The sequence below is a fragment of the Cololabis saira genome, chromosome 12 (genome assembly GCF_033807715.1).
Source record: "Cololabis saira isolate AMF1-May2022 chromosome 12, fColSai1.1, whole genome shotgun sequence".
NCBI classification, from domain to species: Eukaryota; Metazoa; Chordata; class Actinopteri; order Beloniformes; family Belonidae; genus Cololabis; species Cololabis saira.
The window spans coordinates 5,635,903-5,655,061 of record NC_084598.1 but is presented as its reverse complement, the minus strand read 5'-3'; the positions used below and the strand labels follow the sequence as shown (position 1 = coordinate 5,655,061).

The window sequence follows — 19,159 nt, the reverse complement described above, 5'->3', positions numbered from 1 at the left end:
GTCTTACCGTTAATCTACAGTCCCATAGATTCAGCTCTTAATACACCTGTTTCTTAAAATGTTAAAGGGGACCTATTATGAAAAACACGTTTTTTCTTGCTTTAACATATATAAAGTGGTCGTGACGTCACGACAGGAGCGATGCGTGAAACCACGCCCACAACTAACTCCGCCGGCTGGAGCTTCCGCCATTTTTTCGTAGCGGTGTATCGTGTCATTCAGGCAGCCAATCAGCACAGAGCCTCATTATCATAGCCCCGCCCACTCAGAATCCTGCATAGATAATGAGGTTAGAGAATGGGAAGATAAAGACATTAAAGACTGAATTTTTCTAATTTATTTAGCAAAAACAATCAAAAGCTTGTTTTTAAGACATTCAAGGCCTTCAAATAGGTATTAGATGCAATAATAGGTCCCCTTTAAATTATTTGTTCAAATTCCAGATTTGAATTGAATTTGAAACTGAATTTCCCTTCTAAATGTTTCATCTTACCCATCTACTGATGCTACACTTGCAGCATCACCCTCGATGCTGTAAAAGTGCTCAGCTGCTCCATTAGCAGTTGGAACAGCTGCAACAGCTGGAACAGCTAATCCGTTAGCAGCTGGAACAGCTTCAACAGCTGGAACAGCTTCAACAGCTGGAACAACTTCAATAGCTGGAACAGCTGCAACTTCTCCCACTGATATCTCTGGTGGAGGAGGAAGAGGCGATTCACAGATGGAGTCCACCCTGTTGGCGAGAACAGAAGAGACCAGGAAAGTGAGGGAACTACTCATCAGGGCCTGTAAACTGACAGCAGCATATAATCCCGTACCTGTGGGGCAGGAGCTCCGACCTGGAGGGCTGGTCCGTGACGATGTCGGCCCCTGCCAGCTCTGACCCGGGTCTCTGGTGCTCCAGCAGGCCTTTCACCTGCTGGGTGATCACGTCCAAGTCCGTCCTGGGCTCCGGTTCGATAAACACGGCCGTCTGCTCCACCAGCATCTCTATAGGTGGCATCGGCGTGCTGGCAGGCGTGGGGTTCACCGACGTTCCAGGCTCACTGTCGAATATCTCATCAGCCGCCGCCTCTCCTTCTGCAAGCTCCTCCTCTTCCATGTCGCAGGACATGGCCAGACGCATCTCTGGAGCCAGATCCTGCAGCGTCCGCAGCCCCAGCTGAAAATACATACGTGAAAATGGGAAAAAAAATAACAGGCCGTTTCATGTGTGAGGCTTCGGTTGTTAAAGATATGTTTATAATCCACCCTAAAACTATTTCAAGAGGTTTCCATGCTGCGCTGTCCGTGGCTGTGGAGTACGACAGCATCATTAGGACACGGTCACCACCACAGAAAAGGAGCCCATTGTTTAATCTTTGCTCAGCTTTATTGTCTCACTATAATGAAAATACTTATTTTGCCGACGACTTTAACACTTACTTGTTACTTGAAAAAAGTCAAAATGTGGAGAAAAAAAGTCAAAATGTGGAGAAAAAAGTCGAAATGTGGAGAAAAAAGTCAAAATGTGGAGAAAAAAGTCGAAATGTGGAGAAAAAAGTCAAAATGTTGAGAAAAAAGTCAAAATGTGGAGAAAAAAAGTCAAATGTGGAGAAAAAAGTCAAAATGTGAAGAAAAAAGTCAAAATGTGGAGTGAAAAAGTCAAAACAGGCGCACAATACCATTGTGTCGCTGCCGGTGTATCCGAAGTCAAAAACAGTTTTCTAAGCTGACCTAATAAACTTGATTCTGATTCTGATTCTTACTTCTGTCACCTACACTCCTGTAAATACCAATATGCACAATGTAAAGCAGGGGGATCTCAAACCCTGTCACAATTAAATATTCATCCATATTTATTAATGAACAAATACGATTTTTCTGGAGTCATGTTGATGTGTTCTCAGCTCATGCATACAAACTTCCCGGCACACAGGCCCCCTGCCAAACAGCACAAATACCTCCTGGAGACTAATAAAGGACATTTTTATGAAGATGGCTTGCATTATTTTGACACACGTCCCATTTTAAGTGTCGCGCACTGACATGCAAATATTAAAATGATGCAAATATTTATTTGTCTTTTACCTTTCCATTAATAAAATGGTTGATCTTGTGTTTTCAGTGATAGATACTTAATCAGACACGGTTTTTGTTGACCCAAACCTCAATCTGTGTTCTTGTTCAAACTTCAAAGTTTAAACAAATCTTTAAAATCAATACTCTTAATGGATACAAATGGGAAATTGACACATGGACTGACAGCCAATGACCAAAGTGCCTTGCTCAGCTGAACTACTTTTTCTTTTCTTTCTCTTTTCTTTTGGAGTTCTGTGCAATGAAGAAATTGTAAAAGCAGAACAGTAGAAGGGGTAGGATTGGAAAAGTTTTTTGAAACTTCATCCTACACCCTTTCAAACAGGAAATATTTATCTACATATAGATTTGTCTCTTTAATTTGCTTTTTTTTGCTTATGTTATTTTTTGGTATATACATTTGATGTATTCTGATTATTTTTTGTTTTTGTTTTAACCTGTTTGAATAAATAAAAAAAAAAAAGATCTAAGTGAATGCATCTCTTAAAAAAGCAGCACCTTTGTGATGCAATCCTCCTCTCATTCTCCTTCTCATATAATGCTTTTGTTTTAAAGCAATGACTGATTGGAGGTTAGTTCGGGTATTTTCATAACTGAGAAAAACATTGTGATTCCTTGTCCACCTGAGAAGCTTTAGATTCTGTTAAAAGTCAGCTGCTTTGGACAACAAATACAGCTCAGCATGTCACATTCTGTCAATATGATCATACGGCTGGAGTAAGTAGCTTACCCTTTTTTTGAAATAAACATTTTACCTGCAGAGCAGCTGCCTTGTCCTTCCTCTTAGATTTCCTCTCCCTCTCTTTCCTCTTGCGGTACTTTTTGAAGTAGTCTTGAATCAGGAAACTGGCATAAACCTTTCCACAAGTCACCTCATCCCCTGAGGAGCAATAAAACAAGTTTGATGATTGACGAACAAACTATTTAGACGACTGCTGAATTCATTCCTATATTACACATGCTCCTTGAGATTTATGAATATTTTTATTCTTTATTTTAAGGCACATAAATGTAATCCATCACTTAGTATATTGAGTTTTTTTCCAGATGGTCAACAATCTTGCAATCTTGTGTTATACCTCTAGGGGGCGGAATGATTTCATCAATCAGTTTAGGCTTCGTGCGCTTCCAGAGCTTCTTTATTATCACCTTCAGCTCCTCGTTCTGCTGATCGATGGCACCTGAGCGGGCCATAAACAACAGTTCATCAGAGGAAAAACAGCACCCTACCATCACTTGTTAGGACAGTCCAGCTGTGTGAGCTTCTGTGTGTGGACGTGTGAAAGGTCTGACCTTCAGTCTTGATCTTGAGCGAGGTCCGGACCAGGGCGAACAGAGTGGCGCTGAAGGTGACCGTGCCGTCGGCGTGCAGGGGGACGTTCATAGCAACCAGCCTCTACATGAACGACAGGAGGGAGAGGATAGCAGACGGCTGCGTTCCTGCTGTGCTGCAGTAAAGCTGCAGCTCTAAAGCCGGGCTTACTTACTTTGCAAGCGACGCGATGAGGGCACAGTTTTCCAAAGCCCAGAGGAGGCTGTATCCTGCGCAACATGGTGACCACGTCGATGTGCTTTATGCGGCCACTGCGAGAGTCAGACAAACACATCACTGATGAAACAGACAAATGCATTCTGGGAAAGGTGAGGCAGCATGAGGCCAGGAAGCATCAGGATTAGGCCTGTGTTGAAAAGATCCATTTTCCAATTCTAAATCGATTCTCATATTAATTCCCAAAAATCAATTCATATGTCTAAAGATCGATTTTTTTTCATCATTACATTACAACTGTTTTGTTGGACACGACAATAACTGGTGCCATGTTTTTGCCTTTAAATATGTTTAAAGGTATGAAAACATTAAAGTTTTCAGTTATAATTGCATAAATTGTCTATATTTCTTTGCTTTATATACTGTCTTGGAGTAACATTTGCATAAAATGCTAAAAACCAAATTCTCATAAATGGGGAAAAATCTAACCGATTTCATAGTTCCTCTGTTTCCTCCCTGGATCTGTTTGATAATTCTGACCCACATGATGTTTCTAAAAGCAGTTCTATCAGCATTCTGGGAGCTGATTGGTCCTTACAGCATCATTAGCTGCAATACTTGCTGTTGAATCTCAATATAATACTAGTATTAATATGTTGCAGAACTACACCGTCATATAATTCATGCAAGAGCTCAAAAAATAACCCTAACCCAAATAGATCGGAATCAAATTGACATTTGAATGGATCCCCAGCCCTAATCAGGAAACAGTAGCAGGAAGAGAGGAATAGAAAACCAAGCCATACGTGGCCTCTGGATCGTAGTCGGACCAAACTCTCTTGAACTCATCCAGGTGGTGAGTACCGAGCACGGTCCAGTCCCTTGTGAGGTATTCAAAGTTGTCCATGATGACAGCGATGAACAAGTTGATAATCTGAAAGAGAAAACCAAAGAAATGTTGGGTCTAATGGTAATCAAGTTACTTTAAATACCTGCAAAATCATTCAAATGTGAATTTGTATCCAGAAATCATTTATTAAAAAAACCAACAAGACAAAACTGGATGCGTTAGGTGAGAATGGTCTACCAAACAGAATATTTATGAGTACATCAATGCCTCCGTATCCAGGAATAAAGAAAAGGCCCTGGAGATCACAGGCGTGTGGTTCTGAGACCAGAGACCACACACAGAGTTTACGCGTCTCTCCTACAGCAACTAAACAGCTCAGATTGAGAAAAAGGTTGAACCAATGACAAGATTAAAGACTCGCTTCAAATACACGAACAACATCAGATGGAAATGTACACAACTGTGTGTGTTTCATATGTAAATCATATGCTGCTACTTGAAGGTAGGGTACATATATTTCTTTGCTATACAGTAATGGTGACAATAATCTTCTCCAAGTAATCCTGTCAAATAGCTTATACAGTGATGTATTTCCAGAGGTGTCTTCAGTATTCACATTCATTACTCAGGTAGAAGTATAGATACTAGAGTTTAAAAATACTCCTGTAGAAGTTGAAGTATCAACTCAAGTTTTTTACTCAAGTAAAAGTATAAAAGTACTGGTTTCAAAACTACTTAAAGTAAAAAAGTTAAAGTAATGTAAGGGGGAAAAAGCCATTAAGGACAAAAGCCATTGAAAATGAATGCATCTTAGTATAATGCAGATATATTAAAGAACCATATATGTGTACTATTGAGCATTAACATGTGTTTCAGAGAGCAGGAGATATGATGACTAGTTGCCTATAAGTATTGTAATAGTGCAAAAAGTCAAACTTCAGAGGCATGTTATCATTTATCCTAACCTTTATTGGAATGTACATCCAAATTTGTAAAGTTGGTACTTTTATGTGTGTAATGTTTAACTGTGCAAAATAAATAAATCTAAATAAATCTAAATGTACATCCAAGTTTAGTTGCAGGAATCTGAGGGAACGGATGTAAGAACAAAACTGGACAAGAACATCTGAAACAACCACAACCAAATTCACTCTATCCGGATGGAGCAATTTAACTGGATAGTTTTTATTAAAGGCCCAAATGAAATAGAGTAACGAGGCTGTTTTTAAAATGTAAGGAGTAAAAAGTACAGATAATTGCGTGAAAATGTAAGGAGTAAAAGTAAAAAGTTGTCTGAAAAATAATTACTCCGGTGAAGTATAGATAACCAAAATTTCTACTTAAGTAAGGTAACAAAGTATTTGTACTTTGTTACTTGACACCTCTGTGTATTTCTCTTCAGTTCTTAAAATATCTCTGAGGTCATGAACTTTTGCCTAAAAAATCCCCCGAAAAACAAAAAAAACACTGCCTGGCCAAAACTATCACAGATATCACATATATTTACTTCCTGCACAGTACTGCAGAGATGATCGTGTTTCAGATCACTACAAGTTATTGAACCCAGAATGATGCGGTGATGGCTTGTCAAACACCTCAGAGACACATCCATGGTCGAGCATTAGAGTCCATCCGATAAAAAAAACAAAAAAAATAAGAATGCTGGAAAAACCAAACTTCACTAAAGATAATAAACACAATAAACACACAACTACGATATTACACAACGACGAGAACTGAAGGTGTCAGGACAAGACAGCTGTGTAACCTTAAAAAAAGCAATTATGGGTGAGAATAGTTGGAAAAACAAGGGCAAGGAGTTTTCTAAGGAGCATGAAGATTGGTCTCCGGGTCGATGAAAAAGGGTCATGATCTGAAGACAGACACCAATACTATCATATCATTATCCTTATTATTATTATTATTATTATTATCTCATTCTCCACCCTCTCCACCCAACTGAGAATCATGTTATTTTTCTTCTGTATGGAGGTTTTATGTTGATAGCCTGTCTCTGCCAGATTGTATAGAGTTCTTTGTAGTTTTTTCTTTCTTTTTTCCTTTTCTTATCTCTTAATATGTTTACTTAAAATGACAAAAAACTGGATGGCGGATAAGAATATTACTGCTTTTACTTTGTGATATGTACTGCCATAGCTAAATAAAGAATAAAAAAAAAAGAAAAAGGGTCATGATTTTTGCTGAGTCCATCTTTACCCTCTTCTCGACTGATGGGAGCATGAATATGAACAGTAAATGACATGATGCTCCCATCACACCTCGCGCCGATCACAGACGCTTCTGTGGGCAAATTTATGACCTGGTATCATTTCCTTTGGTTATGTCAAAAAGAAGATGAAAAAAAAAGATGATAGCTCAGATTGTGAAAGACTGTTGCATCATTTTCACTCTTGAACACCTCAGGGTGCAGACCTTAACCCAGGGATATTCAACTGGCGGCCCGCGGGCCACTCTGTTGGAGATGTTTTTTACTACTTCAGATTTTTTGCCAGTGTTGCACAGTGATAATGTTTGTCACATTATTTGTTATTAACCTCCGTTGTAACGAGGACTTGTTTACATCATTAGGCTTCTAGGATTGGCTTGAAATGTTTTTCATTTGAATCTCTAAATGAGGACTTTGCATTTCAGATGAACTTCTAATTCTCCTATAATTTCATGCGATTGTTTTGTTTTGCTGATATAATGCACAGATGTGTCATAAATAAAGGAGCTTATGGTTAATATTTTGGTTACTTATTTATAACATCAAACCGGCTAGTATGGACTGAAATGCTTGTGCTCAATGCTTAATATAATATTCAAATAAGGAAATCTTGGTGGAAAGTGGTGCTTTGTCATTATGGCGTGTTTTATTAAAAGTAGGTCAATATCAACTCCATTAAGTTTGCACCATGCAGGTTTTCAAAATAAACATGCATTTAAAATAATATTTCTTTATTTGAATATTATATTTAACATTCACAATGACTAAATTTGGATACAATTAATACATAATTATGTAAACAGACAGATATATTCTCCTGCTCATTCCTGAGCACAAATGTATTATATATACATAAATCTTCGTCTTTGAGTGCAAAATACATTTTGAAAACCCCCAAATTTTCAGTGCGGCCCTCTTCATACATTCTTTTTGCAGATGTGGCCCCCGGCCTAATCTAGTTGAAGACTCCTGCCTTAACCCCTTGAGAATGTGCGATTTAACGGAGAACATTTCCCACGCGACTGGTCCGATGCTCCTGATCAATACAAGATCTTGGCAAAAACAAACCAGTGCAGCTTTGGAAGGAAATAAATGTGTTGACACTGCAAAGGGCTGATCAGAATGACTTCGCACCTAAAACAACTAACAACACAGGTGCGTGAGATTTTTTTGCTGGCCATGCAGCAACTTTAAATCCTGTGATGTGGGTGTCCTGTATGGATTACTGAAATCCATGCAGGGAGCTCCCTCCATCCTCGCAGCCAGAAATTGGAGTAGGCAAGATAAACGTGTAATACTACAGGTTCACTGCCGTTGTAATCCTATCCTCTTTACTGTCATCAGGCTTTGATCATAGATGACCTGACAGTCTGTAAAAGACAAGTTTGAATTAATTATGCCTAAATTTGGACACTGTAATCTAAACAGGACCGGTGTTTGACCACAAACCATCCGGGAGTGAAGTGATTAAAAAGAACAAATCGGCCTTAATCCTAAGTGGCTTCGCTCACCAGGTAAGCACACAGCATGAAGAAGCTGATGAAGTAGATGTAGCCCAGGCCGCTGCCGCATGTGAACTCCTCTCCGGGCTCCACGTCGGACTCTGGATCGCAGCGTCTGCCGGGCAGCGCGGCCAGCATGATCTCCTGCCACTGCTCCCCGGTGGCACACCTGCACGAGACAGAGCGTCAGCTTCCTGCACTCAGCCGGGGACGGGAAGCTTTCTGAGCCGGATGTCATCTGACCTTCTAAACGGGAGCAACTGAACGTCGACTGTGGAATAATGAATTATAATACAGAAATGGTGGCTGTTACTAGCAAGTAGGGGTGTAACGATACACTAATCTGACGATACGGTACGATACACGATATTGAGGTCACGATAACGATACGATATTATAGCAGTATTTTTTTAACAACCTTGAATGAGGAACATAAGACTGGAAAAATATTGTCTTTTATTTGAAAGACACAAAATAAAAAACAATACTGTTCGTTTGCCCTATTGTTACAGTTTGTAATTCTTTATAACTGTTTAAGTTTTAAAGAGAAAGCCAGGCCAACCATTTTCCACAAACTGAACTAAAAGTAAATGTCAGGTTTGCATTATGCATCTTCAGTTTCATACAAGTACAAATATTTACCCACAAACTGAATAGTTTCTCTCATGTATGATTTGACTTTTTTCTTTTCCAGAAATGTAACAACTAAAATTAAATAAATAAATAAAAGTAAATAAATACATACAATTTTACATCATAAAAAAGATTGATTCATGCTCACCTTATAAGTGTAAGAGGAGATTTATTTTTGTTAAGAAGGTTATTTTGGTAATTCAGGGTTGATTATTTTATAAATATATTCTTTATATTCTGATGTAAATCAGGGACTATAATGACACTAGTCAGTTTATCTGTAGTGATTAGTCTGTTTTAGATTGGGTGGAGTGATACGCCACAGTACAGCACTAGGTGCTGTGTTGATGTTCTAAAATCCTACACTGTTGAGGGACATTAAAGTACACTGGAACTCAGCAGGACTTGTCCCCGTGTTTATCCTACTCACCACCCCAAAAAGGTTTAATTTAATAAGGTAAGGCTTAACTCTACACCAGCCTTACATAAGTAAAAGTTCAGAGCTCAAAACGGGACCGCAAAACGGTACTAGTTTCTTCTGAGCGGAGTCAGATTTCCCTCCGCGGGTCGAGGCGTGGTTGGATGCGCGTTACAAGTCAACACAATAGATTAATATTAATAACCCAATATCGCGATACACTTTGTCACCTCCACGACACGTATCGTGACGTTTTTGTATCGCGGAATTTCGTGGCACGATATATTGTTACACCCCTACTAGCAAGTAGGGCTGTCAGCAATTAATTATGAGTGGCAAAATGCGCAAGTATTTTAAAACCGGCCCATTGAGGGAGCCGTAGTTCACTTGGCAGTAACAGGTCACTTCCCTCCTGCTGCTGGTCAAACTAACAAAGCAGTGACAGACCTGGACGACTCAGGGGAGACTCAGCAAATCTTTGTTAGGACCTTTGAACGACAAGTTTATGTATAAAAAGAAAGAAGACGGGACTATCGACAAGAACACAGTGATTTGTACAATTTTCCTATCACCGGAGCTGCTCCAGCCTGAATTATCATTTAAACGCTAAACATGTCCGGAGAAGTTCCACTGTAAACGTTACAGCTTGAATCTCTGTATTGAGTCAGCTCTAGTTTTAATTTTGAATTGATAGCCCGCTTAAAGGAGCATGAGGCAGGATTGAGGCAGGATTTATGAAAAAAATTCGTAAACGTTTTAAGTTTTCTAGTAATAATGTCAGATGAAGCGTTCCAAACCAAAAAGAATGAGCCCTCTAGTGTATCTCTCCGTTGCCTTGAACAGGCTGTGTGCTGCAAAATGTGCTGCAATTCCGGACCGGAATTTCCCGCGCTGTCCTGCGGATGTGACGTCACATGACGCTGCATGCACGTTCTCCCCGTTCTCCCGTGCCGGCTTCACTGTTGGCTGCAGTACCCCCGATGGCCGTCGTGGTGAAGGGTGGCGCTAGAGAGTCTCATTTCTTAAAAGGAGCCTCATGCTCCTTTAAGTGCCTATTTAAGACTCAGCCTTATTTTATTTCTGAATTTTATTCATTTAACTGTATTTGCATTGCATTTTTGAATAATGCACCTGGCCTAATTGGTTTGCTGATGTGCTTGAGCTTTTTCTTTTGAATTTCATTTATGAAACACTTCACCAATAAAAATGTGGATTTCATATCTTCTCTTCTTAGTGTATTCAATTGATTAGTCGTGCACTGCAATTTTGCAATGTCCTAGAATTAGAATTCTTTATTTGGGGACCTTTAGCAGATATGAGATTAAAACGCGGTTAATTATAAATCCTGTAATTAATTAGATTAATATTTTTAATCGCCTGACAGCACTACTAGCAACATACACTAACGTAAAAGCTAACGTTAAATGGTCAAATCATAAAGTTCGGTGTCCTCATCACTTTAATTTCTACAACAAATCCTGCCTTGAAGTCGGACCAAGCATCAAGACTTTTGTAAGCCTTCAAGCTTTGCTTCGTGTATTTCCCCGGCGTAGAAATTAAGTACATAGTGGTCAAATATTAATGTCCATGGACCACTGGTTCTTGGTAACTGTACCAAATATTAATGTCCATGGACCACTGGTTCTTTGTAACTGTACGGGTCACTGTCAAGTCCAACTGAAGCTAATTTAAAGGAGCTTGAGGCTCCTTTTAAGAAATGAGACTCTCTAGCGCCACCCTTCGCCACGACGGCCGTTGGGGGTACTGCAGCCAACAGTGAAGCCGGCACGGGAGAACGGGGAGAACGTGCATGCAGCGTCATGTGACGTCACATCCGCAGGACAGCGCGGGAAATTCGGGACCGAATTGCAGCACATTTTGCAGCACACAGCCTGTTCAAGGTAAAGGAGAGATACACTAGAGGGCTCATTCTTTTGGGTTTGGAACGCTTCATCTGACATTATTACTAGAAAACTTAAAATGTATACAGATTTTTTTCATAAATCCTGCCACAATCCGGCCTCAAGCTCCTTTAAGCTCATAATCAGCTGTTATCCCGTCTTCTCCACTAGTTGCAGCTGTTGTTGCCACTCAGTGTGAGTAAGGGGGCTGGTCCAGTGGGAAAGTGATGTTAATACAAACCCTCTATATGCTATGTATGTATATCTTTAATATACTATATGTACATATGCATATACCGGTATGTATATGTTTAACAGGAAAAATGTAAATTGTAATTCAGCAACTAGAATTGTCTTATGTTCTTTTTCAATAAAAACATTAAAAAAAAATGGTGGTCGTGTTCATTGCAGTAAAGGCTTTTATTCCCCTTTAAAAATACATTACCTAAAAAGGGCCAACACTGCCATGAAGAAAGTCTGGAAGTTGCAGTTCCTGTTGATGTGTGTGTCCTCATCAATGGCCACCTTCCCAAACATCTGAAAGATAAATGGATAGTAAGTTGGGATAGACCGTCCTCCAGTTCTTATTAATTATAGCATCTTTATTTCAAACATAAATGACTTCAAACAAAACCATTCATCTCTTACCTGCATGCCGATCACGGCGTAGATGAAGAAGATCATAGCGATGAGGAGGCCGACGTAAGGTAAGGCCTGAGCAGGGGAAAGTCGAGAGCACAGCGGCAGAAAAGCAGTTTATTAGGAGATCGCCATGACAACGGCGGGGGACACTTGGGACCAGGTGGACCTGCTGACCTGCAGGGACTTGACAAACGTCCAGAGAAGAGTTCGAATGCCCTCTCCTTTGCTGAGCAGCTTGACCAGCCGCAGCACTCGGAACAGACGGAAGAACGTGATGGACACCTTTGCGTGTTCTCCTTTCCCCTGGAAAGAAAATCTATTTCAGTTGTGATTTAGCTGTGAAATAAACCCCCTGAGCGGCAGCGGTGAGGACCGGGGATGAAGGCGTGTGAGGGTTCAGTCTCACCTCTCCGTGGCCGCCGCCTCCTCCCTGGATCAGTGTCCAGCAGGTAACAGGGATGCAGTGGAGGAGGAGAGAAGTTAAAAAACCATCAAACACCAACCATGACAAGAGACCCTGCAGGAGACTAGACAAACTTGTGCAACTAGCCCCCCCCCGGTCCATTTCTTTTTTTAGTTTACCGTATTTTCTGGACTATAAGCTGCTACTTTTTTCATAGGTTTTGAACCGTGCAGCTTATACAAAGGTGCAGCTATTCTGTGGATTTTTCTTCCACCGCCCGGGCGCTCTAACCGGAATTAGAATCAAAACTAAGACAAAATAAATGCAAAGAAGAATACGCTACTTCTTCTTTAGCAGATAGAAGTAGAAGCAGATTTCAAACAGATAAATAGATAAATAAATACCGGTTATTTTCTCTTGGTTCTGTCCCGTTTTAATCAGCAAAGTTGCTGCCGTGTTAAAAGACACTGTTAGGAAAGGATCTGTTTAGGTACAAACATGTACATCATTTACAGTTCAAAATCCTTCTGTACATGTAGTAAATATCTAATCTAACAACATAAATATCTGCGGCTTGGATATCTTTTATTTTTAAATAGAGCGGATGCGGCTTGTATGCAGGTGCGGCTTATAGTCCAGAAAATATGGTATTTATTTATTTATTTATTAGTGTACTGTGCTGGTTTAAAGTTTCCACATTTTGACAGACAGAAAACACGAGCCCTTTTCTCATTGGTCCACATGGAATGCTTCAGCCATACAAGTCTACCGGTTTGGGCTCCTTTCATCCCGGTGCCGCAGTAAAAGATGCTCTGCCCCTAATTAGACCTGCGCTGCTTTTGAAGTTTGATTGAGGAATTTTGCTGGATCTCTAAAATACTGACAAAATGCTAGTTTGCAAATCTCTTTCTTTGTTTAATGACCCAGAGGGGCAGAATATTGGGAATAAACGACCTCTGAAAATCCTTCTTCCCTTTCACGTCCCAGTGGTTCACACAGAGATCATCCCTTTTCTTTATTATTCTACTATTTATGTAATAATTATATTCATATTCTATGGGATATGTATTTTATCTATGAATATTGTGCATTTAGGTCATGTTTTTTTCATTGCTTTAATGAAAAGCAAAGAAGTTATCAACAGAAAAGTCTATTTTATGTTTATGAGCCATTGAGAAATTAGAAAAACAACAAGTGTGACAATACAGAGGTTAATGGAAATGAACTAAAACTTTTCAAGGAAGTCAGATAATGAAAATGATATCCTGCTGCTCATATAGACTATATGACTTTAGAAGACATGTATAAACTTTCACTGGAATTATTTGAATAATTGTAAAACTGGACTGGACACTTTAGAGGTGTCTGCAATTTTACTGAACAAAAAGTTAAAAAAGGTATGAAAAGGAGATGTGTCTCCATTACTGGAGTTAAATTCTGGAATGATGCCAACATACATTTAAAAACATGTCATTCTCTTTTGGTTTTTAAGAAAATGTTTTGTAAAGCTATTTTTGAAGCTTATAAGTGCGATTGACTATCTGTTAATGTTTCTTTGCTTTTCTGTTGTTTCTTTGCCTTTTGTTGTTTCTTTGCTTTTCTGGAGGTCGGTAGCCACAAAAAGAAAGTTGGTAATAAAGGATAGGCTTTTATAAGCAGTTTGCTTCAGCCTAAGCCTTTTCAGTCATTGTTCAACACATGATTATTGGTTTTGTGTGAAATGTTAATGCTGTGCACAATGTTTTTTTGGTGCTGTGTTGTTTTCCTGTTGTCATGATTGAATAAACTTCATTCATTCATTCATTCATTCATTCATTCATTCATTCATTCATTCATTCATTCATTCATTCATTCATTCATTCATTCATTCATTCAGACTACAAAAAACACAGATTGCTTGTCTTCATTAACATTTACGGTGATGGCGGTTTTTCTTCTGGGACCTGAATGCAGCTGCTGGCTGTATTTCTAGGTAATCTCATGTGGAAGACAGAAATACTGGAGAAACCTTTAGACAAAATGTAGATAAACTCTTCTGATACAACATGCTGCAGCCACAAAAGGCTTTTATTACCTTTTTTTATGCAAAAACAAAAAAGGCAGACTTGAACTTGATTCAAAATTTTGAAAGCTGTGAAAAGTGAAACAATGAGGCAAAACACTGCAACACATCATTCTGGAAATAAAAGTGACACAAACTTACACTAAACTCTGCGATTGCGATGTCCAACACGCTCCCCACGACGATCAGCGCATCAAAGGAATTCCAGGGGTCGATGAAGTAGTGCTGCGGAAATGAGACGAGAGAAAGCAGTGTGAACAAGACGCCGTGGGGTTGTGGAGTGGAATATTAAAAATGTGGATTTAAGCCTCACATGGGCCCGAAGAGCCATCAGCTTGATGATCATCTCCACAGTGAAGACCACGGTGAAGATCATGTTGAGGATGTCCATGATGGAGGTGAAGAGTTTGGACTGCTCGTAATGCTGAGAGAGACAACATTAGGAAACGTCACCACGCTGAAGCCAACAGGACAGCTCTGTATCTCCGGGGAGGTTTCACATGAGCCGTACCTGCACAGCCAGAGTGAGCGTGTTTCCCAGGATCAGCACAAACATCACATACTCAAACTGGCTGGAGTTGATGATTCTCCAGAACTTGAGCTGGGACGGGTTTTTTGGGATGTAAATCTTGATGGGTTGAGCTTTCAGCGCATAATACACACACTGACGCTGGGGAGGGTATAAGAGAGAAAACAATTACCAAAGTGCTCTGCTTATTTAGAACCAAAACTACAGGACTGTCTCAGAAAATATGAATATTTAGATTTTCTGTAATACAATTACAAAAACAATGCGATGAACGGGCCCTCACACTCATGGTCACCGCATAAACATATCAGAAATGACACCACTTACGACTTTCTATGTCAAACCATTCAAAAGTTATAGTAAAAAATAGGGACAACCAATCAGAAGAAGGGGCGGGACTAATTCAGGCCAACGAAGGTCAAGGACTCAATACCGAGTCCGATGACACCACCCACATGTCTTTATCACAACCCGTTCAAAAGTTATGGCAGAGAAAAGTTTTCTAGGGGGCGCTGTTGAGCCGTTAGGCCACGCCCATTAATGCAAACCATGAAATATCAAATTTATCGCCAGGCCTGGCTTTGGTGCAAAATTTGGTGACTTTTGGTGAAACTATCAAATATGGACCAATCAGATGAAGGGGGGGCGCGCTTTTTAGCGTCCAGCGTCGCCACGGTAACACTTTTGAAAGAGAAAAGTAATGCGCGTAGTCGCAAGATGGAGTCGCACATTTTGATGTATAACACACCTGGGTGCACGTTACGGTTCGGGCCGTATTAACTGCCGAAGGAATGGCAAAAATTGCGCCAAAATTAGGCGATTAATTCAAAATGTTCAAAATGGCCGACTTCCTGACAGCTTAAGAAAACTCAAATATCCTATCTCAAAAAATGTGAATATTCTAGGAATCTTAATCTTAAACTGTAAGCCATAATCAGCAATATTAAAATAATAAAAGGCTTGCAATATTTCAGTTGATTTGTAATGAATCCAGAATGTATGACATTTTAGTTTTTTTTAATTGCATTACAGAAAATAAAGAACTTTATCACAATATTCTAATTTTCTGAGACAGTCCTGTATATTGATAAATGACAGAACTAACCTGATTTTTATTCAGCTCACAGTTTTTGAACTCGGCCTCTCCTTGCTCTCGAAATGTGATGATGACAAAACCCACAAATATATTCATCATGAAGAAGGCAATGATGATGATGTAGATGATGAAGAAGATGGAGATCTCTACGCGGTAGTTGTAAATGGGCCCACGGTTTATGGCGTTGGCGTCCACTGCTCGGTACAGGAGCCTTTTTAACGGGGAAAAGACGAGAAGAAAATAAATAAAAACATTTCCGGGCAAAAACGGACTTAAAAAAAAGAGAAAAGGTTGGGTTTCAGTGAACAATAAACAGTTCCCACTCACTGTGGCCAGCCTTCGAACGTGGACACGGTGAATAACGCTAGCATGCCCATCAGCACGTTGTCAAAGTTGAAATCGCTGTTTTCCCAAACCCGCTCTCTCACCATGGGGTGGTTCATATCCCCGTCTTTGTAGACCACAAACGTCCCCCTAGAGTTGAACGTATGCACAGCCTTTATTGAATAAACATGATGCTACTAAAAAGTCCAGAGCTTCATATTGCATCAGGAGAGAAAACTGACTTGCACTCATACGGAGTGTGTTTGGCTTCGTCTGTGCAGCTGTAGAACCGGCCCTGCAACACCCCACACACGAGGACTGTCATTAAACACCCTACTGCACACTTTAACAATACGGAAGGACATATTTAATGCAGCATGATTACAAATCTTTTTGCTGTAAATGTTTTCACCACATTTCATCGCATAAACGTTCAGGAAACACGTCGCTGAAAGCGTGAAGTTGCACCTTGAAAAGCTGCACTCCAATGCAAGCAAACATGAACTGCAGGAGCGTGGTGACAATCAGGATGTTGCCGATGGTGCGGATAGCCACGAACACACACTGAACCACATTCTGTGAAGACACAGCACACAAAACAAGAGTTTATAAAGCAACACACTACGTACACTGTAGGGCTGGGCGATATGGACCAAAAGTCATATCTCGATATTTTCTAGCTGAATGGCGATACTCGATATATATCGATATTTTTTCTGTGACATAATTGGGGTTTCCCCCAAAGCATTATAGCATAGCATCTCTGTTTGCTTCATTTTTAATACAAATGCCAATGTACCTGTGTGCCAAATGTCACACAGGTTCCTTTATTAACAGAGGTCTGCACAATATCAAAATGTATAAAACAAATGAAATAAAAATAAACTGCCTGCATATATAGAATAAAAATGCTTCTTGAATAAAATAAAACAAATATCCCTTTCCTGCATAACAATTAAATTCAAATACACTGTGCAATTAATACAATGTAGACATTAACAGGCAGACTTTTCCACTGAGGTTGACAGTTGTGCAAATAACAAAACATTTGTGCAAATCTCAAATAAAACATTCAAGTCAATTTTTTCACAAAATAAGCTATATCAAAATCATAAAAAAAAAAAAAAAAAATTCTCGATATAAACGATATTGTCTCGTACCATATCGCGTTTGAAAATATATATCGATATATATTAAAATCTCGATATCGCCCAGCCCTAGTACACTGCATCAACAACAAATATCTACCGGTGAATCTCCATGAAAGACAATAATAATGTGGACTGAAATTTCTTCTGAAAAACACACAAACAGTCCAAAAAAATGATCAAAGTTGTGTTTTCCCACCTTGGGCCTTGACTATGACACATTCACTTTCAATAAGGACATTCAACAATGAGACAGTTATTTCCATTCGGGTTTGATTTTCGTATTGATCTTGTATTGATCTTGTATTGATCTTGTTAGGTTGCCATTTAAAGTTTTCTCCAGAACTTTCCACAGATCTTCTGTGGGTTTAAAGTCTGGACTCGTGTTCTGGTCATTTCAGGTTAAAACAAAAATGATGCTGCATGCTTCCCCAAATGCTTTTTCACAATTTGAGGGCACATTCATTCTGGCAGAGAAATAAGTCCAGTTGCCACAAATGTAAGCCTTTAAAACCTTGAAGACTGAGAACATACACTACCATGTGCGTCTGAGAATAAAATAAACAGTTTGATTGGTCGTTTCACAGAAAAATCCCCTATTTTGTCTCAGTCCACCTAAAATTGGGTCAGGACCGAGTCTGCAGCAGTATTTCTGCAACCTGTTTCTTTACACTATAAATGTTGGAGTTCCCACTTGCTTTAAAGGATGAAGCAAAGCGTTGACTGACAATACTTTGCAGAATTGATCTGTAGTTGATGTGCTGCCCAAAAGCATCAAATACCAGTTTTCAGTCGTGCTCTTTGCATCCACCTCTTGTTTTAGCTTCTTTTTATATTTCATTATTTGAACATGTTGTACATGATGAGGAAATCCAGTATTTCTCCTCCATTATTAAAAAAAAAACAAAGTTTGTTTGTTTTTGGGAGACAAATTTTCTTCAGCTGCAGAATTGAATAGTCTTTCCCAGTGTGATTAAGTGTTCTATAAATTTACCTCTGAAAGAGGTTTTTAAACCACCAAAACCACTTTAAATCCCCGTCAACAGTCTTTCTAGTTGCGTCCTTCTCAACTTTTTTTTTTAAACATGTTGCAAAACAATTGATCATAGAATATTTGTACTAATAGTTCACAGTGGCCTGGCTTTTTAAAAATGGGTTGCAAAGACAATTAAAGCTGCAAGCAGCGATGAACGGGCCCTCGCACCCTTGTGCATGTTCAGGCTGCAGTGGAAGCTTGTATGACTTGCATGTAGATTCTTCAGGCCTGGACATTTAGCGGATGACACCACCCACGAGTCTGTATATCAAACCATTCAAAAGTTATGGCAGAAAGTAGGAACTATCAGATATCGACCAATCAGATGAAGGGGGGGGGGGCGCGCTTTTTGGCGTCTATCGTCGCCACAGTAACGCTTTTGACTGAGAAAAGTAATGTGCGTCATCTCAGGATGGAGACGCACATTTTGATGTATAAAACACCTGGGTGCACGTTACGGTTCGGGTGAAGAAACGGCCGAAGAAATGGCATAAATTGCGCCAAAATTACATGATTAATTCAAAATGGCCAACTTCCTGTTCGGTTTTGGCCATGGTGCCAAGAGACTTTTCTTTAAGTTGTGACATGATACAGGTGTGTAGAGATTTTCGTGCATGTACGTCAAACCATATTGTGGGGCTTGAGGCACGAAGTTTTCTAGGGGGCGCTGTTGAGCCATTAGGCCAAGCCCATTAATGCAAACCATTAAATATCAAATTTTTCACCAGGCCTGGCTTGCGTGCAAAATTTGGTGACTTTTGGGGCACGTTTAGGGGGAAAAAAACGCCCTTATTTCGTCGGAAAAATAAAAATAAAAATA

At 39.6% G+C, this 19,159-nt stretch overlaps 1 protein-coding gene across 1 annotated transcript in view; it reads right to left on the bottom strand.

The window, feature by feature from the left end:
- cacna1fa (calcium channel, voltage-dependent, L type, alpha 1F subunit a) overlaps window positions 1-19,159 on the bottom strand; it is a 51,432-nt gene that overhangs the window by 8,547 nt on the left and 23,726 nt on the right. The window contains exons 25-43 of the mRNA XM_061735248.1: window positions 16,624-16,731; window positions 16,398-16,450; window positions 16,159-16,305; window positions 15,841-16,042; window positions 14,718-14,876; window positions 14,520-14,630; window positions 14,348-14,431; window positions 12,148-12,171; window positions 11,916-12,044; window positions 11,748-11,813; window positions 11,545-11,636; window positions 8,157-8,316; window positions 4,375-4,502; window positions 3,567-3,663; window positions 3,373-3,475; window positions 3,159-3,260; window positions 2,835-2,959; window positions 819-1,162; window positions 494-733 (exon numbers count right to left, since the gene is read on the bottom strand). Coding sequence (XP_061591232.1) covers window positions 494-733; window positions 819-1,162; window positions 2,835-2,959; window positions 3,159-3,260; window positions 3,373-3,475; window positions 3,567-3,663; window positions 4,375-4,502; window positions 8,157-8,316; window positions 11,545-11,636; window positions 11,748-11,813; window positions 11,916-12,044; window positions 12,148-12,171; window positions 14,348-14,431; window positions 14,520-14,630; window positions 14,718-14,876; window positions 15,841-16,042; window positions 16,159-16,305; window positions 16,398-16,450; window positions 16,624-16,731 — 2,474 coding nt within the window. The remainder of the gene's footprint in view (window positions 1-493; window positions 734-818; window positions 1,163-2,834; window positions 2,960-3,158; window positions 3,261-3,372; window positions 3,476-3,566; window positions 3,664-4,374; window positions 4,503-8,156; window positions 8,317-11,544; window positions 11,637-11,747; window positions 11,814-11,915; window positions 12,045-12,147; window positions 12,172-14,347; window positions 14,432-14,519; window positions 14,631-14,717; window positions 14,877-15,840; window positions 16,043-16,158; window positions 16,306-16,397; window positions 16,451-16,623; window positions 16,732-19,159) is intronic.